The 27,238-nt window shown below is 44.2% G+C and overlaps 5 protein-coding genes across 7 annotated transcripts; 3 read left to right on the top strand and 2 right to left on the bottom strand.

The window, feature by feature from the left end:
* The first annotated feature begins 481 nt into the window (after positions 1-481).
* On the top strand, positions 482-3,428 carry LOC100845901 (IST1-like protein). Its single transcript, XM_003569539.3, has 6 exons — positions 482-654; positions 1,346-1,478; positions 1,566-1,669; positions 1,829-2,000; positions 2,083-2,223; positions 2,914-3,428. Exons 1-6 carry the CDS (start codon positions 602-604, stop codon positions 3,262-3,264), a joined length of 954 nt encoding a protein of 317 aa, XP_003569587.1. The 5' UTR covers positions 482-601; the 3' UTR covers positions 3,265-3,428.
* A 2,040-nt stretch (positions 3,429-5,468) lies between these two features.
* On the top strand, positions 5,469-8,453 carry LOC100845593 (serine/arginine repetitive matrix protein 2). The gene is made up of 6 exons (XM_003569538.4): positions 5,469-6,036; positions 6,151-6,202; positions 6,678-6,776; positions 7,657-7,721; positions 7,837-8,007; positions 8,095-8,453. Exons 1-6 carry the CDS (start codon positions 5,503-5,505, stop codon positions 8,161-8,163), a joined length of 990 nt encoding a protein of 329 aa, XP_003569586.1. The 5' UTR covers positions 5,469-5,502; the 3' UTR covers positions 8,164-8,453.
* Positions 8,454-8,821: 368 nt separating this feature from the next.
* On the bottom strand, positions 8,822-19,983 carry LOC100845293 (methionyl-tRNA formyltransferase). 3 transcript variants are annotated; one of them, XM_024458969.1, is made up of 12 exons: positions 19,843-19,983; positions 19,413-19,471; positions 18,510-18,739; positions 18,236-18,433; positions 18,028-18,130; positions 17,293-17,363; positions 11,052-11,156; positions 10,652-10,685; positions 10,289-10,389; positions 9,559-9,618; positions 9,304-9,501; positions 8,822-9,219 (listed from the first exon to the last, which is right to left on the bottom strand). In XM_024458969.1, the coding sequence occupies exons 3-12, from the start codon at positions 18,711-18,713 to the stop codon at positions 9,127-9,129; spliced, it is 1,167 nt and encodes a 388-aa protein (XP_024314737.1). In that variant the 5' UTR covers positions 18,714-18,739; positions 19,413-19,471; positions 19,843-19,983; the 3' UTR covers positions 8,822-9,126. The 3 variants fall into 3 exon arrangements, with proteins under 3 accessions (XP_024314737.1, XP_024314739.1, XP_024314736.1); XM_024458971.1 differs by having other exon boundaries at positions 18,510-18,653; XM_024458968.1 differs by lacking the exon at positions 19,843-19,983 and having other exon boundaries at positions 18,510-18,653; positions 19,413-19,508.
* Positions 11,619-17,004, top strand: LOC104582839 (probable RNA-dependent RNA polymerase SHL2). The gene is made up of 2 exons (XM_010233857.3): positions 11,619-14,759; positions 15,855-17,004. Exons 1-2 carry the CDS (start codon positions 11,979-11,981, stop codon positions 16,674-16,676), a joined length of 3,603 nt encoding a protein of 1,200 aa, XP_010232159.1. The 5' UTR covers positions 11,619-11,978; the 3' UTR covers positions 16,677-17,004.
* Positions 19,984-20,726: 743 nt separating the features above from the next.
* On the bottom strand, positions 20,727-27,231 carry LOC100844984. The gene is made up of 5 exons (XM_010233856.3): positions 27,061-27,231; positions 26,823-26,940; positions 23,713-25,267; positions 23,478-23,503; positions 20,727-21,678 (listed from the first exon to the last, which is right to left on the bottom strand). The coding sequence occupies exons 3-5, from the start codon at positions 25,232-25,234 to the stop codon at positions 20,971-20,973; spliced, it is 2,256 nt and encodes a 751-aa protein (XP_010232158.1). The 5' UTR covers positions 25,235-25,267; positions 26,823-26,940; positions 27,061-27,231; the 3' UTR covers positions 20,727-20,970.
* Positions 27,232-27,238: the final 7 nt, after the last annotated feature.

The following is a 27,238-nucleotide window of genomic DNA, read 5'->3' as shown; positions in this document are numbered from 1 at the left end:
CTAAAATCTGCAATATAGTGTTACTATATATGTACCGACAATTGGTGGTCTGACTCTTTGCTCGCCACTCCCCGGCTCCACCCTTGGTGGCAAAACGGAAATCGGCCTTTTGTTAGAGTATTCAGGCAAGCCAGTCGAGTAACCCTGAGAACCACAAATACTGTTTTTGTTATTTGTTACCCCGAGATTTTATTTTATTTTTGAGAATCTGTAATGCATTTTGCTATCTAGTGAAATGTTTCATGGACTTCTCGAAAAAAAAATGTTTCATAGACGGGTGTTCAAAAAATGATGAATGGCGTGTGCTCTATCCAAACACTACTGTTTATAATCTCCCATCGTTCTAAGTGATGGTGCTCCATTTCAAATGTTGATTAAAAAGAATCAGATCACACGTCGCGGAATGAAATCTTTGGACCTTTTTCTATGTAAGAACCGGACGGCAGCTCTACCGCAGAAAAAAGAATCACACGGCAGCTAAAGATTATGAAAACAAACAAGTGAAGGGGCATACACGCAAATACACACACAACTACAACAGCTTCTTCCCCCCCAGCTCCGCTTTGCCTTCGCCGGGTGGATCAGCGGCAGACGATTGACGATGTCGTCCCTCAACTCGCTCTTCAACCGATCCTCTCCATTCGGCACCAAATGGTTCGCTTTCCTCCCAGATCCTATCACTGCCTCGCTTTCGCTATAATTTCTCTTCTCGGTTAGTGATCCTAAGATCGGCGGATTCCACTGTGCCTATTTAGAGTTCTAGGTTTAGGTTCTGCTCAGGAAGGGGTAGTTGGGGGATGACCTGTATGGCGATGGGGAAAAAGGTAGCGCCCATCTCGGTTGACAAAGGAGGTGCCTTTTTCTCCGCCTGCTTGGGTGGCAAATTGCGAATTTGCGACTGCTCGATGTGGTATATTAGAGCTTGATGGGAAACTTCATGTATGCAATGATTTTGATTTTTGAAGATGTAAGATGATTCAAATCAGGCTTAGTATTGAAAAATCGGATTACTACTTCTCTTCTTCTTTGTATATAGATGACATCTGATTTCAAGAGTGACAGTGTTAACAAAACTGAACTAGTACAAGCATTGCTGTTTGTTATTCCAAGTGGATCGAAAGCAGCCGACAATATTATGAAACAGTCTACAGTTACTGTATTAGAGTAATGGAAGAACCATCAACAATCAGCTACCAGTCAATGCTTACCCAAACCATAAGCATTTCATGTTTAATATAGTCCTTACAGTTCTCTTCACAGATTCACTTGCGTTCATGTGTAGACCTGGAGAGACAGTCTTGCTTTATTATGCTCATAATTAACAGAAGTTTCCTGCTTTGTGTAGCAAAACATGCTTGAATTTGATCATTTCAAGGATCAAGCTGCTGCGCAATAGGAGGGAAATGCAACTGATAAATATGCGCAAAGAGATGGTTCAGTATCTTCAGACAGGCCAGGAATCGATTGCAAGGATTCGAGTAAATTACGTTTACAGCTACATATGTTTCTTGTAGTTCTGATTTTATCCTTTCTGCATTTTTCTAATATATCATGGTGAATCATAGGTGGAACACATTATTCGGGAGCAAAATATATTGGCTGCCTATGAGATTGTGGAGCTTTTCTGCGAATTTGTTCTGGCACGAGTCCCTATCGTTGAGGTTCAAAAGTAGGTCCTGATTTATCTCCTATCAAGTGTGATCTTATTGAAGTTACTTACTTACTTGTTTATGAGTTAGGCAGTTGCCACTTTGTGGATACCATGATTCTTTGTTTCCCTCACTTGATAGAATCTGATTGACAACTACTGAATTTATCGTGGGAACAGGGAATGCCCCATAGAATTACGAGAAGCAATATCTAGTATTATCTTTGCATCAGGAAGATGCTCAGACTTGCCTGAGCTAATGCATCTCCGTAATTTGTTTACCACCAAGTATGGAAAGGAGTTTGTTGCTGCTGCTCTGGAATTGCGCCCTGATAGTGGTGTTAATCGCACAGTAAGAAGAATTTCCAATTTATGCCTTCATTGCAAATTTAGAAACTGTGCAGTTTCAAATAAATTGAGCATCGTTTCCACAGATAATTGAAAAGCTTTCAGTCAAGGCTCCATCAGCTGAATCAAAGTTGAAGGTTTTGAAAGCTATAGCTCATGAGTACAATCTTGACTGGGATTCTTCTAATACGGAAGCAGAGTTTAATAAGAAATATGAAGATCTACTGGTAACAGTTGTTACCTAATTGCATATTTCCTAAGTACTATTAGACAGAAGCGCTCATGACTTCATGTGTGTGTTGTTTCCTAAGCGAGTTTCAGAATTTATGTGTTTCTGTCCATCAATACTTTCTGAACTCAATAATAAACTGTCACGCTGAAATTGGAATAATTTGATTGAATCTTTAATCCTTATACATGCTCTTCCTGACAATTGTTTAATACTGAGAGGCCATTGGTTCCTATCCTTTGTTTCATTTTGCCACTTGAATTTTAGCTAGGAATTAAGGACTGTGATCTGCCATAACATATCGTGCATAGCTGGTGCATTATGTTGTGCAACCATTTTTACATCTATCTAGTAAACTGTTCCCATCCCATGCCGGTCTCAATTTTGGCCTTGATTTCCTCAGTATTCTTGTTCCCAGAAAATGTCTATTGTTGTATTCTGTTAGAAAGTCTACAGAGTATAGATTGGTTCTTATTCTTACACGCTAACAATTTAGGGTTTGCAGACGTAATGTTTATTGCTCCAAAGTTCTTTGGTTGCTTGCCTGCAAGAGTAGGGCCAACAATTTGGACATTTTGATGCAGTAGTTTAGGGGAAATTTATGTGTACAGTCAGAAAGGACTTGTGCCTACGGTTAACTTGTTTTAAAACTGAAAATTCACTTCATTCGTTCTGTGGTGATCTGCAGGACGGCTCAGGATCCTCAGTCCGCCAAGGCCAGACACCTATAATTGAGAGCACTCCGGTTGCTTCAGTTTCCAGGGATAAGCCATCGATCTTACCTGTGGAGGACACTAGAAAACTTCAAACTCCCGGGTCCCCAAGTTCACCTACTGTGAGTTCAAGAGCATACGCTGCCCCCAAGATTAATGTGGGCAGCCAGGAGCATCAACCCCCTGTTGCGGAGATACCCTGCACTAGCCGAGGTTCGTCAGATGTACTAGAAAAGGCCCGAGCTGCCATTGCTGCAGCCAGCCGTGCATCTGCCGCTGCCCGCGCAGCAGCAGATCTTGTGAAGGTTAAAGTTGCAACCCAATGATGTGTGCCTGCTGTTGATGCGAGATTCTGGCAAACAACTACTTGATGAACATATTTCATTGCGTAATTGTATTATGTGTGTGTTTCTCTGTATGTGCATTAAATATCTTTTTCACCAGGAGCACTGCCGTTCAATAAAAACAAGTGTTTGTATATTTACAAGAATGTGCCTTGATTTTCGGACAGGATAAGATGCGTAACGTATAGCTAGTATCATGCATTGCCACAAGCCCACAAGCACTTCGATGACGTGGCATATCATAAGACCCACATGACACAGTTTACGATTACATCCAATCACTCGTAACGGTAGGTTTAACTTCAACCCTGCTGGAACGGGATCGGACGTAACGTGTGTCGTAGTCGCTGAAAGTGGACCGATGTATTGCAGAAAGATAGTGCACGAGAAATCCAAAGTGGACCATGTATTGCAGAAAGATAGTGCACGAGAAATCCATCAAAATGCCAGAGAGGGATCCTCTGACGTTGACGTCAGTGACATGAAGGTCCCACATGGGGAGGACCACATGTCAGCGCTACGTCAGGGGACCCAGCCCCCAGCTCCCCAAATGTCACCTCTGCTAGTTTGAGTTCCTCAGCTCACTTAAGCACATTAAATGTGAATCTCTCAAAAAGAAGCACATCAAATGCGAAACTGTGTTTTTTATGTTCCTTGGTTGCGTATACTATGTTTTTGGACAATCCTAGAGGTCAGCCGGTGTTTTTGAACAACACTAGGCGTGCGGGCGGACGATCTATTTAAAATTCAATTTTTGTTTATCCAATCGCCCATATCAAACTCACGGATTCAACAATTATTGTGTAATTTAGCACATTGGTCTCTCAAAGAACACCTCATCTAGGGCAAAGGATGGAGGGTCAGGAGGAAGCGGAAGAACCGCTCGTGTAAGGGAAGGCGAAGAAGGGAGATGAGGTGCAAAAAAATAGGGAAGAAAAGCATACACGAGGAAGACGAGAATGGGAGAAATCTAGCCCTCTGAAGCATTTTTCCGTCGCCGGTTGAAAGTCTGAAATCCACTGAATCTATCGGTACAACCGAATCATTAACCATGACATTGATCATGCATGATGAATTATTGAAGTATATTTTTTTCAGAAAGAGAGAAGCCTCATGGCCTTTAAATCGGTTGATGCACATAAACATGTGCTCCCTCTGTCCCATAATTCTTGTCGTTGTTTTAGTTCAAATTTGAACTAAAACAGCGAGAAAAATTATGGGACGGAGGCAGTATTATTCAGTATTCAAAAGTGTTGGACAAATCCAGATGACAATGCCGAACAACTCGACAAAAAAAAGCTGAGGCCATGCTACACTAGTTAGCTGAGCCATGGTAGATGCACATTGTGTTGGTGTTGTCAATTTCTACAGAATTTCATGCAGTCCAAATTTTACAGCGGTAGCACCCGTGTGGGCAATCGCACTAGGTATATGTCTGCATGATTTTCTGGTAGCCCGGGGTATCCCACTTGGTGCCGGTCATGCTGGTGATGATCTTTATCTGCTCCTCCAGCTCGCCGATGCGCGCCTCCGCGGCCTTGGACTCCTCCAGCATCTGCAGGAGCACCTCCACGCGGCCCTGGCGCTCCTCCTCCACGGGCAGCAGCTCGGCTTCGGCCGCGTCCGCGCGCGCCTCCGCCTCCCGCTTCCGCGCCTCCGCGGCGTCCCTCTCGATGTCCGCCGCGGCCAGGGCGCGCTCCAGGGCCCTCACCTCCTCCTCCAGGTTCTCCAACGCCTCCGCCTCCGACACCGCGGCCGCCTTCTCGGCGAGGAGCCTGCGGCGCAGCGTCGGTTCCGCGTCCTCTTCGCCCGTCGTCGCGGCGCGGCCGCCGCCGAGGACGGCCAGCACCGATGACCAGCACGACGGCATTGCTGAAGCTGATCGATTGATGGACAATGAAATATAGTTACGCCGTGTATACAAGGGAGGCTAAGCTATCGACTCCGTGCCGGCATTTTAATTGTCACCGGTTAGTGTTGGAATCGGATCCTCTGCTTCTCCACACCGGTTCGATTCCACACCGGTTCGATTCAGAGAGGAGGGGCGGGGTGCAGTGCAACCGGGACGGCGCGAGCCGGGCTTTCGATTTTCCAGAAAAACGTAACTAAGTGGGCCGGGAAACTGTTGGGTCGGGTTTTCACCCAGCCCACTCACCTGGCCTCGCTCAGAAAAGAAACAAGAATAGACCCAGCCCACTCACTTACCGGCGTCCCGTGGCGATGGAGGAAGAGAAGGCGGCGGCGTACTACGACGAGCTCAACCGCAAGGGCGAGGGCGCCCGCCGCTTCAAGCAGGGACTCGGCTTCTCCTCCGGCGACCCCCAACCTGCCTTCTCCTCCAAGACTACCAACACCTCCTCCTCTTCTTTCCTCTCCGGCTTCGTCCGCGCGGGAGCCAACCCGGCCCAACTCCCCAACCCCACCAAGCCGCATCCACCTCGCGAGGCCCCATCCCGCCACCGACGTCGCTCCCCATCCCCGTCCAGGCCTCGACCCGGGTCGAGATCCCCGTCTCGCTCGTGGCGGCGCCGGTCCAGGTCGAGGGAGAGGGGGGACCGCAGGGCATCGCACCACCGGTCTCGGTCGAGGTCGCCCTCTCGCCGGAGTGGCAGGAGCTCTAACGCGCGGGACAGGCATGGGGATCGGCGTCGCGACGATGGCGGCAGCGGCGGCCGTGAGAGCTCCAAGGTGCGCGGTGGTAAGGACGGCGGTAAAGTGGACTACTCGCGGCACATTGACGGATATGATAAAATGGTTGGTCCCGTCCTGCGTTTACGCCTCGTAACTGAAACACTGTTGTGCAATTCTGCAACTGTGTTGCTGCCCAGTTGGTGTTTTCGGAGTGATGACTTGTTGATGTTCTTACAGACCCCTGCTGAGAGAGTGAAAGCAAAGATGAAGCTTCAGCTTTCAGAGACAGGTATTGGCCACTTTTTTTCTGTTACTTTGGATCTATTATTTCCATTTGATTGCGCTAGTATGCTGCTACTCAATTACAAGCAATAGTGTGGCTACTTGTGTGAGCATACCAGAGTATGTTTCCATAGCAGAAATTCAGTGACTATGCGATTCCATGGTTGTGCTTAACTCCTCTTCTCATCTATACATCGATTGTCTACGCTAATGATCTGAAGTTTATATAATTATACATGTTTATGTGCATGATTCAAATATAGCCAATCCATTGTTTATTGAATGGCTCTAAACTAAAATAAATAACTCTTGCACGCATGAGTAAAATTCCATTCAAAATCATAGGGAAAGCTGTGTTGTATATTCATCAATTGGCAGTTCAGCACACACAGTAAATACTTAGGTTTGTACAGTTTTCATCCCTTTTTGCTTCCTTTTCATAGTTCTGAAGAATTTTATTATTTATTTTCAATGTTTGACAGCTTCGAAAGATTCCACCCTTGGAAATGCCACTGTGGGGTGGGAAAGGTTTGAATTCAACAAGGATGCTCCACTTGATGAAGATGATGCTGATGTTGAAGGTTCGTCTTAATATGGCTGCATTTGAATTCAATTAGGATTCCACTCGTTTTTAGTGAGTTCAGTATCCCCTTTGTATGACTCCGCATTTGGTGCGATATGTAGTGACTAATGAGTATTCCACATTGGTGTCATGCCATTTATATTCATCATTTAGGGTACCTGGAGATGAAGATCTGCTAGGATTTACCAGTCCCAGTTTAGGTTGTAGACCACTTTGCAAATCCCTGGGTTTTATAGTGAATTGTTTAAAAAAATGACCTGCATGTGCGCACCCTAGGTCAAATTTAGCACCATCACATAAAGTTTGTATTGGAATACCTTCTATTTATTTGAGTTGCTAGATCGATGCACTCTAGGAAGGTAAGATGTCTGATTGTTGCAAGCTGAGAAGTGCCCGTAAGCTGTGTAGCTGCCCACTTTATTTACAGTTGAGGAATGCACATGGAAATAACCATATTCTGTACTTAGTTCTGTTGCGCTATCATGGTTGTATTGATGTTAAATTAAGCGTAAATCTCCATCTAACGACTATGTCTAGCTGTAGAATTTCATGCCACGACACTTGGTAATCAGGTTTTGAGCACTCAGAAAATTGCATATTGGCGTGTGTCTCTACTCTAGTCCGTACCAACGATAAGGAACAAACAGTTCAGACCATATTCTCTACTCTAGCTCCTCATCAAGCTACTGAAACTGGGATGCATCTTCTGTAGGATTGCAATTCCTACATCTGATTCTCCATTATGCAAAATATTTAGTAGCTCAAGGTTTTAAGTGGTTTTGGTGTGTGCTATACAAAATCTCAAACCCTTATTTGGCATGTCAAATTTGCTGGCTGATTACCATAATTAGTCTTTATTTTTTCTTTTCCTATTTTAGCTGCTCATGATGATGCTTCACTGGTTAAGCACATTGGGAAGAGCTTCCGACTTTCTGCTGTGGAGGTATCTGTGCTGTAAAATGATGGATTTACAATGATATATATTCTGCACTTTCCTCCTTGTTAGTAAGTCCTAACCAGCGTTATTTTGTCCATGCCTTGTTTATTACATATCATAGTCGAAGCATGAAAATCTAGTCAGAGATGCGCATGACGAGGCTATGTTTGGTGTACCTATGTCTTCGATTGTTGGTACTGAAGCTTCTGAGGATGAGCTTAAGACCAATTATGAGGCCAAGAAAGCTGAAGATGTTGAAACTCAACCTAGCAGTTCCCTTATTAGCGATAAAGTAATCTCAAGTTCTTCCCTGTATTATGTTTATTTTATTTTATTTCTCCGTGTGACAAAGGATGCTCACAGAACAACTTTTTGTTAGGTTCTGGCAATGCAAAAGGTGTCATGGAGAGAAAGGATTCAGAAGCTGCGGCAGAGTTCAGATACATGAAGTTAGTCCTTGCTGAAGTGTTCAATATTGTATATTTCCACATATGCTGTTCTCAGTTTTGACTTGCCATGATGTGATGGTCGTCAAGAAGGAAGTCTGAAATATTTAATGAGCAGTGATACCTGAAGTTGAATTCTCAGACATGTATGTATCTGTTGTAACATTTGGGGCCACTCTATTCAGGTAATCAGGTATACGAATGGCCTTGAGGATTATATCCAGGATAATGGTTGCAGAACTAAGTTGATGCAAGATCAGCCGAGCAAGTTGATGTCCGCAAGTTACATCATTGTGATTATTCTAGGTTCCCAATTGAACCTGTTGTGAATGGTGATCACAATTTTTCTACTCCCTCAGTTCCATATTCAGTGACTTAAATTTGTCTAAATATGGATGTATCTATGTCTAAAAAATGTCTAGATAGATGTAATAGAAAGCCACTAAATATGGGTCGGAGGGAGTATAAGATATTGTGATGCAGGCAACCAGAAGATCAGAAAGCGGCAGATGATATTTTGGCTCTTAACGAGCGAAAACCTGGGTGGGGCCTATGTCCCAACCGAAAAATTTGAGTCTGCACATTTTGTCAATTGCTTTCTCGCCACACGTTGCTACCGCTGTCAATTTAAGATATCAAAATATTTTTGGAAGCCAGACAAATAGTAATCAAATCCTCAAACTTAGCATCCTTTCATGTCAGTATCACTCACAAGAAAATTCTTCAGATATTAAGAACACATGCTTCTGCTAAGAAACAGATTATGCTTCTGTTAGAAAAACACATTATGCTCTCTTTACCTAAATTTGGGAAATAGGTATTTGGCTTAGTAACACTCCCCTGCAAAATTCTCTAGGCCGCCGATAGTACCACAAAATTTGTGTAAACCATGCAGCAAGCACGACATAGATTTGCCTTGCTCTGCATCCTTTGCACATGTTGAGATGTCAATGTAGATTTCCCCTCTATGGTGATTTCAACAGCTTCTGACCACGTAGACCATTCCAGAAGTCCCGAGCCGTAGTTACCTTCTTTCCAGCTAGCTGAAGCTCCAAGACCTAATATGCAGGCAACTTCAGAAAAATTCGAGAAGGCCACAAGGAAAATAAGCAGATTGTCAATGTTATGGTAAACACTAATACCTCGAGCCAAGTTGACTGACTGCAAGGAATGAGCAGCGAGTTCCCCGAGAATAGTATCTCGTTTTCATCTCCGGTTTTATCAGAGGATGTGGAAACCTTTGTACTGATAACCTTGATGTCTAGAACATCGGGTTCGCCCTTTTGGTTCATGAGTTGCAATTTTGCTCGAGTTCCTGGCCACCCTGCAAATGCTCGCACCTACCAGAGTTGGTTGGCAATAGTTTCCATAAGTACACTGAGAATTAGAAAGCTCACCTTGTTATGGAGAACTTTAGCTTCTTCATCAAATGTCAGCCATGACTCCTCAGAATTCATCTGGAAAACAGAGGTTATCAAGATAAATTAGTTGGGCTATATGTCTCAACAGTTTAGAGATTCACTTGGGAGTATCATCTGCAAAGTTTGAACTTTGAAGTGCTAGTAGATGAGGGTTCCAGTAATACTGTAATAGTATTATGTTCAGCAGCTTCAGCAAGTGCATAATTGGAAGAATTGAACAGAATGAAAGTCATATTTGTACAACCATATACAAATACTAATATATGAAGAAACATGCCTTAACTGTAATTTCAGTACAAAACGTACAGATAAACGAACTTTATAACTGCATAAGTGCCTTCGTGTAAATGCAATAAATGGGTCAGGTAGATGCAACAAATGGGTCAGACATCCCACCATATAAGTTTATAACTACACTTGGAAACAAGCACGGTGAATTTAAGAAGCATTTCAACCAAGTCATCAAATATAAAGTTTAGACTAAATTGTAGCAGAGCATTTAACAAAGGTTCTTGCAACTTGTCTTGTTGTTCAAGTCAATTGATATTTTATAGCACTGAGCTTGATGTCAGATTTATTTTTCCTTGGTGAATTTTGACAGACTAGTGGTTAGGGCTTTATACACATCTGCATAATAAATGACTGATTTGAGTTGCATCAATTGGATAAGAAAAACAACTTTTTAGTCACTCCTGCAAATTACTACCTTGGGTGCTAATGTAGCTTTGGAGTCATCCTGTGGTTTTGCCTTTTGCTTAGCTGAGCCATCAAGAACAGATGGTAGTTCGTGAAGGAGTAGTTTGGACCCTATTTAATATACAAACATCAAAATTAGCAAGTCTGAATGGCTCGAAACCATCATAAAAAAATGTTGTTAAAACTATGGAAACTGTTTCTCTGTAACTTGTAAAATTAATGAACTAAATCGTAAGTCCAGCTAGGAGTAGCATATGCTGTTAGGAGAGGTATATATCTCTAGGAGGACGAACTCCATCTAACGAGCATGTAGAATACTACAATGTAACTCTTATACTTTACTCATGAAGTATGATAGGTTTGTAGTTAATACCTATATTGAATAACATAGAAAGCAGCTCTGGTGCCTGCAGACAAATTGATAAAAAAAATCAATGAAGGATTATAGGAAGCTGGTAATCACATCATGACAGCCTGAACAAATTAGCAAGCAAATACTCCCTCCGTCTCATATTAAGTGACTTTCTATTACATGTATCTAGATGCTTTTTAGCCATAGATACATTCATATTTGGGCAAATTTGAGTCACTTAATATGGGACGGAGGGAGTAGCATATTGTTAAATAGCAACTTGGAAACCTGAATTTTTCTAAGGTAAACGTTTTTAGTAAACATGTGACAGTGTCAAAGCTAGAACTGCATAAGTGCTTTTGCGTAGATTTCAACAGTCACTATGATCCATCAAACTGGCAGGAGAACAAATATTATCTACCTTGATGCAGTCATCGACAGAAAACCTTTCGCAAGCAATCACTGGACCTGCATCCAAGGCACGAACAGTATATGCAAGGGAAACACCTGTTTCTGAAACACCATCCTACAGACATAGTTGTTAGCTTGATAATTATAGTATCTTGCTTGTGGTTTTACAAAATTTACTCTAGACTCTTTCTGTCATTGGAGATGGCCTATAACACGTGAGCGCACATGAAAGTCATCAGAGAGGAAATGCAACTCTAGGCATGAGAGGCATGATCAGCCTCCGGGCAAACACGCTCAAATGTCCAACAACACATCCATGTGGTGATTCTAGTGCCTGTTGACTGTTCTTTGTTGGTGAAGCCTCCGGGCCACCGTACACACACTCTCAAATGTCCAACAACACATCCATGTGGTGATTCTAGTTGTTGGTTGGTGAAAGGTGATCATGCCTCCCTCGTTTGTGCTACCAACATGCATGAGAAACCAATAGAGGTGCATAGTGAATAGTACTATAATACTCCGAGAAGATCTCCGTTTCCCAAAGAATAATAAAAATAAAGAAGAAAGGTTGCATTAATTCAAGTTTCTGCGCCAAGATGCATCGGGTACCAACAAAATCACAGCATTGGAACCAATATCAAAGTACATTTATATCACCAAATTAATTTGTCTGCTCCTTTGTCAGTTCCATGAAGTTGCCCCTTTCTATTCGTCTCGCAGAAAAAGAATCAGTAACGATTAGGAAGGAGAAGAGGAAGGGCTGTGTTCGATTTATCGCCTGACCACATTTGCTGTATATCCATACAAGAACCGCCGTCTCCAACGGCCATACTACCTTCGTTCATCTCCCCCCACGACGGTTAAACCCCTCCAAATTACCCACAAATTTACCCGGTTGATCTCGCATCCAATTCCTACCCAACCCACCATCCCCACCATGGGGTCTCTGGGCGGCGGCGCGTCCACCCCGTCGCCGGAGCCGGCGCCGCGCGACCTGGTGACGACGCAGGTGAGCCTCGGCGGGTTCGAGGCCAGCGTCTCAGCGAGCGAACTCGCCGACTTCCTGGAGTACGAGGCAGGCCTGGTCTGGCGATGCCGCGTCAAGACCTCCTGGACACCGCCAGACTCCTTCCCCGACTTCCTCCGTCCCACCGCGTCTGCTTCCGGGGCCCCGCCGCCGCCCTACGACCGCGTGCCCCCGCACGCCTTCGTCCACTTCGCGCGCCCGGAGGCCGCACGCCGCGCCACCGATGCAGCGGGGAAATCCGAGCTCCTCTTCGGCGGGAAGCCCCTCCGCATCGCCTCCGCCTTGGACAGCTCCCTCCGCGCGTCCCGCCGCCACAGCATCAAGCCTTTCCGGTTCGCCGACGCGGTCCTGGAGGTTGGCGCCTTACTCTCACCAGGGGACGAGGCGCCCGAAGCCTTTCTCACCGCCTGGCGCGGACCGGCTGCAGGGCTCGAGTTTTTGGTCGATCCCTTCGACGCTTGCTGCCGGCTGGTCTTCACCCGCGACACCGCCTTCGCTTTTACCGGATACCGTGAGGTCGCTGTCATTCGCTGCGACGTTAAGCTCGAGTTCTCGGTGGGCGACATTGCTGAGGTTCGGGTGTACCGGAACGACTGTTCCCTGCTTCTCCGGCTCACAGCCGCACCCCTGGTGTACTACCGCACAGCTGATGATGACATCCATGAGTCTGTGCCGTTCGACTTGCTCGATGATGATGACCCATGGATACGGACTAGCGACATCACTATGAGCGGTGCCATTGGCCGTTGTGGGATGTATAGAATCAAAGTCGCGCCACGGAAATGGACAATGATGGAGCGCGCACTGGCGTACATGAAGGGACGGAGGGTGGTGATTGTGGAGAGCAGTGTGTGGTCGGGGCCGAGGCGGGGTCTCAAGGTACGTGATGAGCCAGAGTTCGACGAGCCAATGCAGGACCTGTTCTTCTGTGTACAGCACGCCGAGGGCCTGACGTTCCCAGTGTTGTTCCTCGTGAATGCTTTGGTGCACAAGGGTATCATCAATCAGCACCAGCTCACGCCTGAGTTTCTCAGCTTGCTGAGGGGAAGAGATGATGATGTGAATGTGGCTGCCTTAAAGGAATTTTGGGGGGACAAGTTTCCAGTGTTTAATGCATGCAAGAGGCTAGAGCAAGCGCATCGTAGGGTTGCCAGCAACCCCAAACTTCTCCGCAGTGGCAAGGTTGGGGATGACAATGTGGAGGTTCGGCGGCTGGTGATCACACCCACCAGAGCTTCTTGTTTGCCTCCAGAAGTAGAGATATCAAACCGTGTCTTACGGCATTATCACGAGGTGGCAGATAGATTTTTGAGGGTGACCTTTATGGATGAGGGGATGCAGTCGCTCAACAACAATGTGCTGAACTTTTATACGGCGCCAATCGTCAAGGAGTTGATGTCAAACTCACTGCAGCAGAAGACAACAGTGTACAAGCGTGTCAAGACATTTCTGACAGACGGTTTTTACATGTGTGGCAGGAAGTACTCATTCCTTGCATTCTCATCGAACCAGCTTAGGGATAGGTCAGCTTGGTTCTTCGCAGAGGATAGTAAGAGTAAGACTACGGTGGAAAGCATTAGGAAGTGGATGGGACGGTTTACAAGCAAGAACGTAGCAAAGCATGCGGCTCGAATGGGGCAGTGCTTCTCATCTACATATGCGACAGTTATGGTGAAACCAGATGAGGTCAATGAGAATCTTGAGGACGTTGAGCGTAATACCTACACTTTCTCTGATGGAATCGGCAAGATTACACCTGATCTTGCAATGGAAGTCGCTGAGAGACTGCAGCTTACGGATAGTCCCCCATCTGCTTATCAGATCAGGTATGCAGGCTTCAAAGGTGTTATAGCAGTCTGGCAAGGAAACAAGAATGGGATAAGACTATCCCTGAGGCCAAGTATGAAGAAGTTTGAATCTAAGCATTCTGTTTTAGAGGTGGTCTCCTGGACAAGGTTCCAGCCAGGATTCTTGAACCGCCAAATTATACTATTGCTCTCATCCTTGAATGTCTCGGATGATATCTTTTCACAAATGCAGGAGTCCATGCTTTGTAATCTCAACAAGATTTTGTTGGATAGTGATGTTGCCTTTGAGGTTGTAACAACATCTTGTGCTGAGCAAGGAAACACTGCAGCACTGATGCTGAGTGCTGGCTTTGGTCCTGGAACTGAGCCACACTTGAGAAGAATGCTCTTGGCTATAAGATCTGCACAGTTGCAGGATCTTTTGGAAAAAACAAGGATATTTGTGCCGAAAGGTAGGTGGTTGATGGGCTGCCTTGATGAGCTTGGGGTCCTTGAACAAGGGCAGTGTTTTATTCGAGCCTCAGCTCCATCGCTTCATCGATGTTTTCTGAAACATGGCTCAAGGTTCTCATCAGCCGAACAAAACACAGACATCATTGTAGGTACAGTGGTGATAGCAAAGAACCCGTGCCTTCATCCAGGGGATGTCCGGATCCTTGAAGCAGTTGATGTGCCGGAACTGCATCATCTGGTTGATTGCTTGGTTTTCCCGCAGAATGGTGAGAGGCCACATCCCAATGAAGCATCAGGGAGTGACCTTGATGGGGATCTCTACTTCGTGACATGGGATGAGAAACTCATTCCTCCCGGCAAGAAGAGCTGGAACCCTATGGACTACTCCCCAGCTGAAGCAAAACAATTACCACGCCAAGTATCTCAACATGTAAGTTCTACAGTTTTTTGCATGTTGTCATTTCCTCCCTTGGATATTTGTTGAATATATAGCTGTGGTGTTTGCATGTTATGTCAACAGTAATTTCTGCACATGGCAGAGTATCTTGTTAATACTGATTAAATCAATTTTCTTTGTGAATTTGTGAATTAACTGCTGCATTCTTGCCTGCTCAATTGGATTTCCAGGGTACAAAAAAACAGATCTATACTTTTGAGATACAGAAAGTCAATTGACAACTTAAGAAAGAATATGTTCAATTAGTGTCATATCTGAGTTAGTCATCATATCAGTTTTGTAATTTCCCAATTATTCAATGACAAATTATCTTCCCTCAAGATCTACTTTAAAACTGTGATATCTCTCTTTGCAGTCTATGGCATCAGCTACTGGTTCTTAACTTGCTTTCTAGTTACTTGGTGTCTGATGTGGAGTTGGTAGGAGCTGAAATTGCAAGGGTAGCATTCAGCTTAGCATGTTCAGCTGGGTTTTAGTTTAATTTGATTGGGTCCTGGGGATAAAAGTGCAGTTCTTTAAGTAGAAGTTCAGTGACAGTTGATCAGTATTTCAGCATTCCTTTTGTTTTATTTGGTGCATGTTGCCACCTGCCAGGTTCTTAATATGTTGGCAAGCCCTGAAATTTAGTAATGGCTAAAGCTCTTATATACCAGATAAACACTTGACTTTGCTGTAGTACTATTTTCAATTTTTGGATATGTACACCTGCAATATTTTGGGGGGAAAGGGCACATTTTTGTGAGTTGGAAAAAACTTTTTGCTGTATTACTTTTTTTTATTTTAGCTAATCATTTTTTTTGCGGCCCACAAATTCAAATTTCCACAAACTTTTGGCATGTTCATAGTGTACTTCCACATCTGCATGTGGGAATTTGTTTTGGAAGTTTTGGACCTTCAAAATGCACTTCTCGAAATTTTAAAGAGCACCGATCTTGGGAGCCAAAAATTTACTTATGACTTGTGTCTTAATTTCATCTTGTTTTTGTGAATAGCTTTCTTGATTTTGTTCAAATATTTATTTTGTGCTACATTTGTATTAATAAGATTATGGTCATTTATCTGTAACAGGATATTGTTGATTTTTTCTTGAAGAACATGGTAAATGAAAATCTTGGTGTGATCTGCAATGCTCATGTTGTTCATGCTGACCTTAGCGAGTATGGGGCAATGGATGAGAAGTGTATTCGCTTAGCTGAATTAGCAGCAACTGCTGTGGATTTCCCTAAGACAGGCAAACTTGTGACAATGCCACCGGAACTTCGACCAAAAATCTACCCCGACTTCATGTTAAAAGAAGAATCAAGATCATATAACTCAGAGAAGATTCTTGGAAGACTCTATCGGTCAATCCAAGAAGCCTCTGGTGGTGATTTGGTGTCAGAAGAAGCTTGCACCTTAAATGATCTGCCTTATGACACTGATCTGGAAGTTCCTGGCGCATCACTTTTCCTGGCAAGTGCATGGGAATGCAAGTGCTCTTATGAAGGACAGCTCAATGCTTTGCTTAATCAATCCAGGGTGCGCACCGAAGCAGAGCTTGTGACAGGGCACATGTGGTCCCTTCCCAAGTACAACAGCAGGAAACAAGGGGAGATGAGAGAGAGGATCAAGAATGCCTATGCAGCGTTCCAGAAGGAATACCGGTCTGTTTTTGAAAGCCTTACAGATCAATGTCAGATCACCGATGACGAGAAGAATCTGTTGTACGAGAGGAAGGCGTCCGCATGGTACCAGGTAACCTATCACCCCAAATGGGTCGAGAAGTTGAGGGCCATGCTGGATGAAGATGGTGAAGAAAGACCAGTGAGGTTTAGCTTTGCGTGGATCGCGGTGGATTACTTGGTGCGGATAAAGCTGAGGTCCCACGGAGGAGTGAAAGCTGAAGGCTGAAAGCCTGTTGAAAGGCTGGCGGCCTTCATATCTGAGAGGATATGAGGTCCCCCCCAAGATTGCTGCAAGACCACTCTGCCATTTCGGTTTTACAATGCCATAGCTTATCAGTTTGTTAACTTTCCGTGTCACTTTAGTTTTGTGCTGAACTTGGTAACTCATTTGTACGTACTTTCTTCCTGGTCTATATGCTTGCTTTGTGATGGTTAGCTGTTCTTTTGTGGAACCAATGCTCTTTGTAAGAAAGGTGTTCCGTGTATTTGAACCACGTCCACATACTGGACAGTGGACATGCCTGTCACCAATGATTTGAAAGGATCTGGCCTCACTAAGTGCTGACTAACACCCCACTTGGATAGTAGATCACAGAACTCAGGAATTAAAATTAGACAAGAGTGAATTTCTATCCCAATTCCAAGTAAATTTAGGCAACTGAAATTAACCCGTCTTTATTCAGGAGGTGAATTTAGGGACAACTAAAATTAACCCGTCCCAATTCAGGAGGTGGTGGTTTGAATTGGGTGGAATTAAACTCGTCAACTATCTTCATATGCATATAAATAAAGCATGTCATCGTTTAACTGGCTTTGAATTGTAACAGGCATATCATACAAACCTGCAATGCCCTCTGCACAGGAGCTGCACCACGATATAGAGGTAACAAACTTGGGTGTATATTCACCGTACCTGATATACAAGGAGACATGAAAAATCACTATTCACCATACCTCATACAACGAGACATAACAAATCTCACTCAAAAAAGAGACATACAAATCATTATTGTGTTAATTTCCTTTCATATTTACTGATTCCACACTGTTAACGTCTGGTCAAGGCTGCTTGATTGACTATGTTGGACCACACAGAAGTACGAAAATACACCCACATGTTCTTTGTTGCATCAGCAAAAAAATATTTTTCACAGCACAATTTTTTTAAACCAATGCTTGTAATCGATTCCGGGATATGTGTAACTACAACGTTTTGTGCAACAATGAGCACTTCTCTGTCCCATGACACCAAAAACAAATGTTGTATTCAAATATATCAGAAATTTCAGGATTTCTTTGTGCAGACAAGAAGACGGTGTTTCATTGTAAGAAGTAAACAGTCGACAGTCAATAAACTACAAGTACATACTTCAAGCATTATACAAGAATAATAGCTCATTCCCATTGTGTTGCATTGTAAGAAGTAAACAGTCGACAGTCAGTAATGCTGGATTCCTAGTTGCCTAGTTTTTCTGTTTAAACATAAGATAATTCTAGTTCATCATGCAGCACATCGATTGAACAGTACGAAAAATAAGTCAAAGCTGGTAGTTTGGCAGCAAGATTTCCAGACTTACCATATGGTGGGATATCAAGAAACCTTTGAGGTAAAATGTTGCCATAAGCAGCAGTAATGCAAAGCTCTGGTCTCACTTCCTTCAAGTCAGACAGAAAGGACTCCTGCATTGCATAATAAATCACTATGAACTGCACATCCTCATACATTCAATACCATTAGAGCGTCGATGTGAAAGAAGACTTGGATGACGGTTCTGAAGAGAGTACCTCCCCTGTGCGCTCGGGAGTGAAGATGAGGTCATGAGGGAACCCTCGGTCGAGAGCGAGCTGCGCGACGGCCGACGGCATCAGCTTCCTTCCCCTATTCTTGGAGGCCGGCGGCTGCGTCACGATGGCAGCGACCTGGAATATGGAGTCAGGGGAGCCAGACGCAGCCAGCAACGTGTCCAGGACCGAGGCAGCAACCTATGGTGCTATCCGAATTCTTGAGTTAGACATTAGAATTGACGGTGGGAATTTGGGGGAGCTGGGAATATAGCACCTGTGGGGATCCCAAGAAGACGATGTTCTTCTTGGCGCTGGCAGCAGCAGCAGTGGCTGAGGTGGATTTGGCAGCGCAGCAGAAGAAACGGCACAGCAGCGGCGGGGAGCAACGAGCCATAGTTCCTTTTGGACTGAGAATTTGCTGTGAGGATTTGTGGTGGAAGAAACAAGTAAAATCATAAGGCTCTGTTGGGATGCACATATTCAGCTGGAAGAATTGGATTTGACCTGCAATGCCAATTCTGCTGTTTGGATGTGTATGTAATTGCTAGTTGGAATCAAAGGGTAGCACCCAATTCTAAGTCATGTTTGGATGTACAAACTGTGGAATTGTAAAGTTTGAAGATTTTGAAGTTTTGAACATTATGCAATACATGTTTGAAAACGAATTCTCCACTACTCGTGCATATATTTCAATGATTATTATATAACACTTTACACACAGAAACATGGAATAATCCCAAAACACAAAAAATCAAACTTTCACTTAATTAAATGCAGCCTATCGTAGCATTTAACTTCAGAACCATCATACATTTCTTTGAGCAAATACTACTTCCTAAGAATATGCCTGGGCTCATCGTCAGTAAAGCACCCTAAATATCTTGGTCCCCTGTGCAAACTGAGATATGCTAGCCCAAAATATGTTCTCTCAATATATCATCTTTCTTCTTTTGTTTTATTCAGTTATATATGAAACGAACTCTAATTCTGACATGCTGAAGCTACAATGCAATTTTCGTATTTGTAAGACAGACTTCTAAACGCAATACTATGAGAAATTAAAGTCGTCATAAAAATCAAGTATCTACTCGCAAGATAGAATTCTACACATAAGTAACACTGCATCGCATACAGCAAGACAACAGAAAACAAATGGGAAAGTTTTCAGCAATGTTACCTTCAATTGACCACAGCAGCTAGCAATATTCAGTAGGCCAGGAGAGCTCACAGCACAACCTGAAAACAATTGCAGCGCCATCCTAAGCTTGGCTTCAGTTTGGGGGATTTAGGAAGGAAAAAACACAGAGATTCACAGCAGCTGCAGAGCTCAAACTCTTGATTCAATCCTCTGCGAATTGCAAACTGCACTGCAGAGGTCAAACTAACAACAAAAATAGGTTGGTTTCAGTGGGGATTTGAGGGTTTAGAGGGGATTAGGATTCCTGTGGAAGTGGAAGGGGGGCGCATCCGAGAGAGGTTGGGAGCGTGCGGAGGGATGATGGCGAGACGCACGGACCGGAAGAGAGCATGCCAGCATGGGCGAGCCGGGGAAAGAGCCATGGGAGAGAGAGATGGGATAAGGAGGAGGATGGCCGGAGAGCACCGACCTGCGCGCCGCCGTTGAATGATCCCTGCGTGGCGCCTCCTTCTCGTCTCCTCCCGCGCTCCTAGGGACAAGTGAGGCGCAGATATGAGCAAGGTAGCGTGGCGTTCACCTGAGATTTGTTTTTTTTAGCGGAACTCGATCTGAGATTTATCAATGTGTTCGGACAACCTGCTCCTTATCCGTTTTTCACCGGGAACAATTTCACGTACCGAGTGGCAAATGGCGCGTCAAAATCACCAACTCTGCAGATTACCGAAACAGAATCAACGAAAACGTCGCGCGCAAAATCTCCGGATTTCGGGTCCGGTTCACAGCGCTGCCGAACAGGACCAATCCAAACAAGCCGGTGATTTTTGAGACGGTATTTCTCGGACTCTGTTCAAGAGCACCTGACAGGTCTCTCGTATTTCTCAGACTCTGTTCACGAATTTCCCTGAAGAGAGCTTTTGTACAGGTCTCTCGTCGCACGCTCTCGTTATCCGATATGGGATTGTGGCAGCCTTCAAATTCCACCGACAGGAGGACATATACTAGTCAGCATCCTCTGCGGTTTGTTGTGGCGCCGTTGTGTAGCAATAGCCTCAGCTTTCTCACACAGAATGCTACTCCCTCGGATTCATAAAAAATGTCTGGTTTTAGTACAAATTTTGTGTTAAGTGGGTGCATTTTTTATGAATCAGCAGCGGGGAACTAAGCAGTGACGTAAAAACTCTGGAATTCAAGTAAATATAGGCCCCCTTCTTTCCGGCTTTCATGGCTTCTCAAGCTGCTCTCCTCCAGCTTCGGTGAGAACAGCTTCTCGGAGGAGCCCATCCCAGAAACCGTGGCCATAAACTGAAATGCAACAGCCAACAAGCACAAGGCCATTCATCTCGCTCTCAGTTATGTTCGGAAAACAAATAGGTCGTCATTCAGAAGACGGATAATCAGTTCCCTAGCTATCACACATGGTTGATAACACAAATATTTTCCTATCTCATTGGAATAAGATCTCTTTTTCTGTGAGGGAATGCTAATAGCACAATCATCGTCGACACTGCGAGAAGTGTACCAATTTATCTCTGCCTGGGATTTTAATTGACGGACAATAGCCAGTAGGAAATACAGCTAGATAGAAACTAAGCAAATTTCATAAGCCCTCCGTATTCCAGACTACAGAAGGACCCCTCTTCTGAAGTTCACATGGCCGTAGCTTGTTCATTACACGCCCCATCATAGCCATCGCTGCAATGCTTGGAAACTGACCTTCGAGACAATCAGGTGGCGAGGTCGACTTACGTGATTGTTTTCCTAGACTTGAAGTTCCGTGAAAACTAGGGGTGCCACCTTGGCACCATCTCCCTATCCAGTCATTAAGACTTTTTGCTGAAATAGAAGACAAGTCTTGGTTTTCTTGCTCCATTGAAGTTTCATGCATCAGTTGGTCCTCCTTCACATGTTTGATCATGCTAGTTCTGTCCCTCTTATAATCAAGCACTTCACCGAACATGGCACATGTTCCTTCAGTTGCTGGACCATCTCCAATCTTTAATCTCTTGGAACAAGAAACATGAGAATCTGAAATATCACACTTCAGGCGTTTGAGCCACTTGTCACTTGGATCTGAGCTTGCTGGTGACTCTGTTAGAGCCTTGGAAATTGGATTTCTCATTCTGCTTATTTGAAAGAGAACCAGATCTAGATTCATGCTTGAAGTTTTGGGTATGCTCCAGTCTTGGTTACTGGCGCAAGCTGCTTTTGAAGAAGAGTTTTGATAATCCGAGCACATGTTGATTGTTTCATTTCCTTCGCAGGACACTAACCGTTCAGTTTTCCCTGAGTCTGAACAACCACGGTCCTGTGGAACAATTATTAGTTAGACAACATTAATAATTGTAGGTTTTCCAGTATAAATTAACTGATTTAGTTCCAGGATTCCCACATGTTAAATTGAGAAGGTAACCCTAAGTGTCAAACAAAATTCTGGAGCAGGAAAAATTCCACCAAAGATCAGAGACTTTGATTTCAGTAATTGACTGGTACCATGATCTTCTATGTGCAGGTTAGGTATTCCATGTCAAAATGACTGAAAATGCAGCACTCACATGAAGATAAAATGAAATATTTATCATTTGAACTCCGGGAATAGAATAGGCAAATCAACTTGCATATAAGAAAGCATAGTTGCATTCTTAAAAGGTAGAGATCTCCTGCAGAATGTTAATTTATATTGCAGAAAGAGGTAAATGCACTGCTCGTATATTAACTTGGCGCGGATGTGCAGATTAGTCAGTGTACTTGCAAAATGTTAAATTCGAGTGTTACAACTCGTCAAGCTTGAGCATCCGAGGTTAAAAATACGAATTTGTACTTTCAGGCGCTGACGTGGCTTGCCGACGTGGACTAAATGGGTCTAGCCGGCCATAAATTTTGCAAATAGCCCCTCCTTCTTTTCTTCTTATCCCATCCGGATCTCATGCCGAAAAAAATGCTTGATGATGCATATAGGACCCCAGGAGCAGCTCGGCCTCTTTCATGTACATGGACATGGACCTCTGCGTGGCCATGGAGGTGTGGCGTCGGTGACTTTGTGTGTTGCCGGTGTTGAGCTGAGCATGCGCAGAGGTCATGGTTGAGGAGCTATGCAGATTGCACAGGACGTGACAGGAGCTGCAGTGGTGGCTTGTGCCGGCAAGGACGATAGTATCCAAAGGTCGGTGGATTGACCCGATTCACTGCAGAGGGTGGTGAGCTTCAAGAGCAGCGGCAATGGCGGCGTAAGCAGAGACCATCATAGCCGGCAGCCGGCGGTCGTCGTCTTCATCGTTGTCGAGCAGCAAGGCAGCTTCAGTCGGGACGCCGCCGTCGCATTCTTCCCTTCGGCCGCGCGTTCCCCGCCGCCGTGCCCGGCGTCTCCCGCGCAGTTCAGCAGCAGGCCCATTTGGTCACCATGGATTCGGACCGCAAGCTTAGAGTCAGGAGGTGCGCGAATTTGGGAATTAGGGATTTGGGGATTGGGGATTCGGCAGAGGAAGGAGTAGTTTTTATGGCATTGCACTCTTTGCAATTTACCCCCTGCAGATTAAATTCGGGCCGAAATGCTCTCGCAAGACCCGTGCAGTCCACCTTGGCACGCCACGTCGGTGTTCAAACATACAAATTCGTATCTTTGACCTCTCGCGTCTATACTTGCCAAGTTGTGACACTCGAATTTAGCATTTTGCAAGTACAATGACTAATCTGCACATCCGCGCCAAGTTAATATACCAGCGGTGCATTTTCCTCTTGCAGAAAACACAGAAGTTTGGAAGGTGCGTTTTTTAATAGCTTGATTATTTCATACTTCCCCTATAACATGCGATGTGTGTAACTGCAAGCTGCATCGCTAATCCATAATATCTTGCATGCTTCCACGCAAGAACATACTACTCCCTCCGTGCGGGTTCATAAGGCCCGCACGAAAAACATGCATGTTTTTTGAGCACGTAGACTCTCTTTTGGTTGCATATAGTAAATTAACATAGAACAAGTGGAATGCAAAATAAATGCTTCATGATTCCATGATCATGGGAAAGCCTTTCATGTTTATTGAGCACCAAGACAAAATCTTAAGGTTGCATATAGTAAATTAACATAGAACAAGTGAAATGCTAATACCTTTTGTATTGGCATTGAAGCAAACCCTACAAAGAGGCAGAAGAAATATATTATTAGCATTGCAATATCCATCCTAAAAAACATTGCAATGAGCAGAGCTAATGCATGATATTTATCATTCAAAATTAGAATGCATCTTTTTGCTCACTCTCTTTTATGTACATTATCAGGGACGATCTGCCATCCAGGTAAGTTAAGCCTTAACCTATACTGGATTATCTCATAACAGTCTCACCTGCTGTGGATTTTGATGCATGATAAGTATCCGTGTATGTATCGGTTTTAGCTGAGAACTGCTTCTGCGTTCCCAATGAACATCTGCCTTTGTTACTGCAAGAAATCCCCGAACATGTTGGATCCTTGGAGCATGTAACATGTGATTTGCATGGCAGTGTTAGCATTTCAAATAAGCAGGACCCCTTTTGTTTGCTATGTGTCGACTTTTGCTTTGGCGGTTTTCTACAACCCAGTGCTTCGCCTTTGCTCTTCATTGTCGATATCTTTTCAATTGTATCAGGTAGCTTGGAGGACTCTGTCAAATTCGCAGGAGAATCCCCGTTTTGTGTACTCGGATGCTGTTGTTCACCTTGTAATAAATCAGCAAATGTCCCGGCATGGCCATTAATGTCCACATCAATGCCCTTGCTGATGGAAGAGGCGTTAACTGATTTCATCTGGTATTCTCTACCTAGTGCTGGCTCATGAAACGCTACTTCAAAATCTTGTTCTTTTTGGCATCCTCCAGATGTTCCTAACTTCTGTTGCAAGAAAAAATCTTCAACAATTTCATTCTCTTTTCGGCTCGCTTCAAACATGAACTTATCCTTACCAGACCAAAAAGGTGACCCCTTTGAGTGGCTACTACGGAGCTCGTCTGCTAGTAACGAACATGCTGAGTTAGTTTCATCCTTACTGCAAGAGCATGATTCTTCAATTGATAAAGGTCCTTTCAGTTTTCTTACTGCACGGTCAGAATTAAGGCCGACATCATCATCTAGGTGAGATAGTATGACTCCTGCAGATTTGCAGTGAGTCATATTCTCATCACTTACTTGGTGCGTCTGGAACTGATATTCCTTCGATGAGAATGCCATCACATTAGATGTAGATATGTTTGCCTTCAAAGTATTTTGTGGAACAAAAATCTTATCAGACGACGTAGCAAGAGCAGACCGTCTTGGATTAAGTATACTGTCAATCTTCCTATTGATTGCAAACATAGGGAAATGACTCCATTCTGAACTTAGACTGTCAGAGCTCAAAAGTTTATGGGAATCCACAGATAAATCTGAAGGCTTATGAACAGAAAATCTTCCGGATACCACTGTCTTAGCAGCATATAAGTTCACATTTTTCTGCACCATCGAACTTTCGAAAGGCCTATCAAACTGGTCAGTATTCTTGCATTGAACTTCTTGTGAAACATCATGTGCCACACCCCACATATTAGAACTGAGTTGCCGTGTACTCCCTGAAGAGGCACCCCCATGGCTAACTCCCACCATCAACCTTTCAGCCACTCTAGCTTTCATGAGCTCAAAAGGTAAATTACCACAATCTTTTGAATAACCGACATCATCGATTTCCTCAAAAGGACGACAGCTCTTGGAATTTAGAGGTTCTGCACTGTTGCCATCCCTGGTCCAGTGTGCCATCCAGAGGGAATGCTTGCGGTAAGATGATTCCCTGACATCACTTTTGCTCAGCATAATTTCAAAGTCCTTCTCACCAAATCTTCTGGAAGCACCATCAGACATGACTGAAGTGCAGTTCAGATTGAAAAAAAATTCCTGAAACATCAACAAAAAACAGAGAGAGAATATAACTGCTATCCATTTTGTGAGGTGCCGTAACAAAAACCAATGCTTGCGGACAACAATAGCTGCTAAATTTTATAAGGAAAATCCAAGGACGAAATATAATGTTGGGAGTTAAAACTTTAAATCAACCATTTAAAATACACATGCGTAAACGTCAACCATTTAAAATACACTTGTGTTAAGTACCACTGGTTTGTTTTCAAATAAGAGAATAGCATAGTTTTAACATAGATGACAATTGAGATTCTGCAACTTTACTATAGATTGGTAGAAATAACAGTATGTTGTTTCCAAATAACAGTAGTTAACTTTAAGAGTAAATTTCACAAAAACACAGTTTTTGGGGTAGTTGTGTCGCTGAACCACACTTTTGAGTCAATTTGTCTCAGTCAGCCCGAAAGTGAGTGGTTTCGCGGTTTTGCTTGATTTCGTATAGGTCGGGCCCACCCGTCGGACGCTACATCGGTCCCAACCCGATCCGACCCGTTGGCCTGCGATTAGACCTCCGGCCCCCTTCTCACTCCCGCAAGTTTTCGGAGCCGACGTGGCGTCCAAGATGTGGGCCCACCTGTAAGAAACCAAGCAAAACTGCCAAACCACCCGGTTTTGGGTGACTGAGACAATTTGACTCAAAAAGTGTGGTTCTGCAGACGGTTTTTCGTTAATTGTGGTTCAGCGACACGACTGCCCCAAAAACCGTGGTTCTGTGAAATTTACTCTTAACTTTTAACAATCTTCTAAAAAATCATTTGAAATCGTCCTTTCTTAATTCCATTCTATAAAGTCTGAATATCAGGTCTGAAACTGGTTCAGATTATAGACTAGTCTTCCGTATGTATTTCCTTTTTTCTTTTGACCCTCGTTTAATTTCACTCTGGAACACCGAACACCTCTACATACTTACTAACCCTCTTTCTAAAGGAAAGACTAGATAAAACGAAAACCAGTCAGGAGCAGGAAATACTAGCACAAACACAGATTGCACTTCCAAATGATGCCAATGCCGAGGGTGTTCGAGGCTTAAGTGAATCTATGACCAAGGAAATGCAATAGTATCTGAACTACAGAGCAAATTATTCATCAGCTCCGGATGAACCAAACGTGTCAAACAACAGATGAGGAACTTAGTGGCGTGCACGGTTCAACAAATTATGGAGGACACAGGGCAATGGTGAGATAAGGATCCGTTTGTCATAATTTTGAAGGTGAATAACTGAATATCTAAGCTACTCCTTTGTTGAGACACATTTGATCTGTCAATGGTTTTGTCAAGAGTGCGATGATGAAAGGCCCTGTTGCCACTCAACAAGAAATCTCCGAAATAGGAAAAGAAAACCTTCCTTCTTATGTGAAGCAGGATAGTATATAGCAATTAAAGAAGGTTAGACCTCCCTCTGCTATCTTAAGCCCAATTAACAAGCAAACTGCAATACCACCCACAATTCTGGAAACAAAACCCATGAATCTACAACAGCAACACATAACTAAGTAGCCATGCAATAGGAACAGGATAAATCTGAATTACCTCGGCAGCCGCTCGTTTCCTTTCTCCAACAGAACACAGATCAGGGCGCCTCCACCGCTAGCTCAGACAGAACCAACCAAATTCCGGCAAGCACAAGCCACACAAGCCAACTAAGAACCTAGAAGACAGTCAAAACCATTAAACCAGCCATGGCTTTCGCTCGGCGCTCCTAATCCAGAATGCGGAAAGGCTTAAAAGAATCTCCGTCTCCCAAAGAAGCAAGTAGCGGCGGCCGCACCTGTGCCTAAATCCACTTGCGCCACAGCCAGCCAAGGGCGGACCGATCAGAGGGTTCAGCCCCGGCCGCTCGGCCACTCCTTTCCCGCACCGCGCGTCGCCGTCCCAATCGCGGAATAAAAACGTGTGGGCGGCAATTGGGAGGACGATTCTTCTCCCTTCCTCCCTCGCGCAGGCAG

This window comes from Brachypodium distachyon, chromosome 2 (genome assembly GCF_000005505.3).
Source record: "Brachypodium distachyon strain Bd21 chromosome 2, Brachypodium_distachyon_v3.0, whole genome shotgun sequence".
In the NCBI taxonomy this organism is placed as follows: Eukaryota; Viridiplantae; Streptophyta; class Magnoliopsida; order Poales; family Poaceae; genus Brachypodium; species Brachypodium distachyon.
The sequence above is the reverse complement of the archived record's forward strand: the minus strand, read 5'-3'. Positions and strand labels throughout refer to the sequence as shown.

Coding starts and splice junctions, on each gene's coding strand:
- LOC100844984 (XM_010233856.3), bottom strand. CDS start 25,234: ATGTCTGATGGTGCTTCCAGAAGATTTGGTGAGAAGGACTTTGAAATT. Junction 23,504..23,712: donor TGCATCAAAATCCACAGCAG/GTGAGACTGTTA, acceptor GCCTCTTTGTAG/GGTTTGCTTCAATGCCAATA. Junction 21,679..23,477: donor CTTCAATGCCAATACAAAAG/GTATTAGCATTT, acceptor ATTGTTCCACAG/GACCGTGGTTGTTCAGACTC.
- LOC104582839 (XM_010233857.3), top strand. CDS start 11,979: ATGGGGTCTCTGGGCGGCGGCGCGTCCACCCCGTCGCCGGAGCCGGCG. Junction 14,760..15,854: donor CACGCCAAGTATCTCAACAT/GTAAGTTCTACA, acceptor TATCTGTAACAG/GATATTGTTGATTTTTTCTT.
- LOC100845593 (XM_003569538.4), top strand. CDS start 5,503: ATGGAGGAAGAGAAGGCGGCGGCGTACTACGACGAGCTCAACCGCAAG. Junction 6,777..7,656: donor AGATGATGCTGATGTTGAAG/GTTCGTCTTAAT, acceptor TTCCTATTTTAG/CTGCTCATGATGATGCTTCA. Junction 8,008..8,094: donor GTTCCCTTATTAGCGATAAA/GTAATCTCAAGT, acceptor ACTTTTTGTTAG/GTTCTGGCAATGCAAAAGGT.
- LOC100845901 (XM_003569539.3), top strand. CDS start 602: ATGTCGTCCCTCAACTCGCTCTTCAACCGATCCTCTCCATTCGGCACC. Junction 655..1,345: donor TCTCCATTCGGCACCAAATG/GTTCGCTTTCCT, acceptor TGCTTTGTGTAG/CAAAACATGCTTGAATTTGA. Junction 2,224..2,913: donor AGAAATATGAAGATCTACTG/GTAACAGTTGTT, acceptor GGTGATCTGCAG/GACGGCTCAGGATCCTCAGT.
- LOC100845293 (XM_024458968.1), bottom strand. CDS start 19,493: ATGGCGCTGCAATTGTTTTCAGGTTGTGCTGTGAGCTCTCCTGGCCTA. Junction 18,654..19,412: donor GCTGCTGTGGTCAATTGAAG/GTAACATTGCTG, acceptor AAATCCTCACAG/CAAATTCTCAGTCCAAAAGG. Junction 18,131..18,235: donor CTCCCGAGCGCACAGGGGAG/GTACTCTCTTCA, acceptor TATGCAATGCAG/GAGTCCTTTCTGTCTGACTT.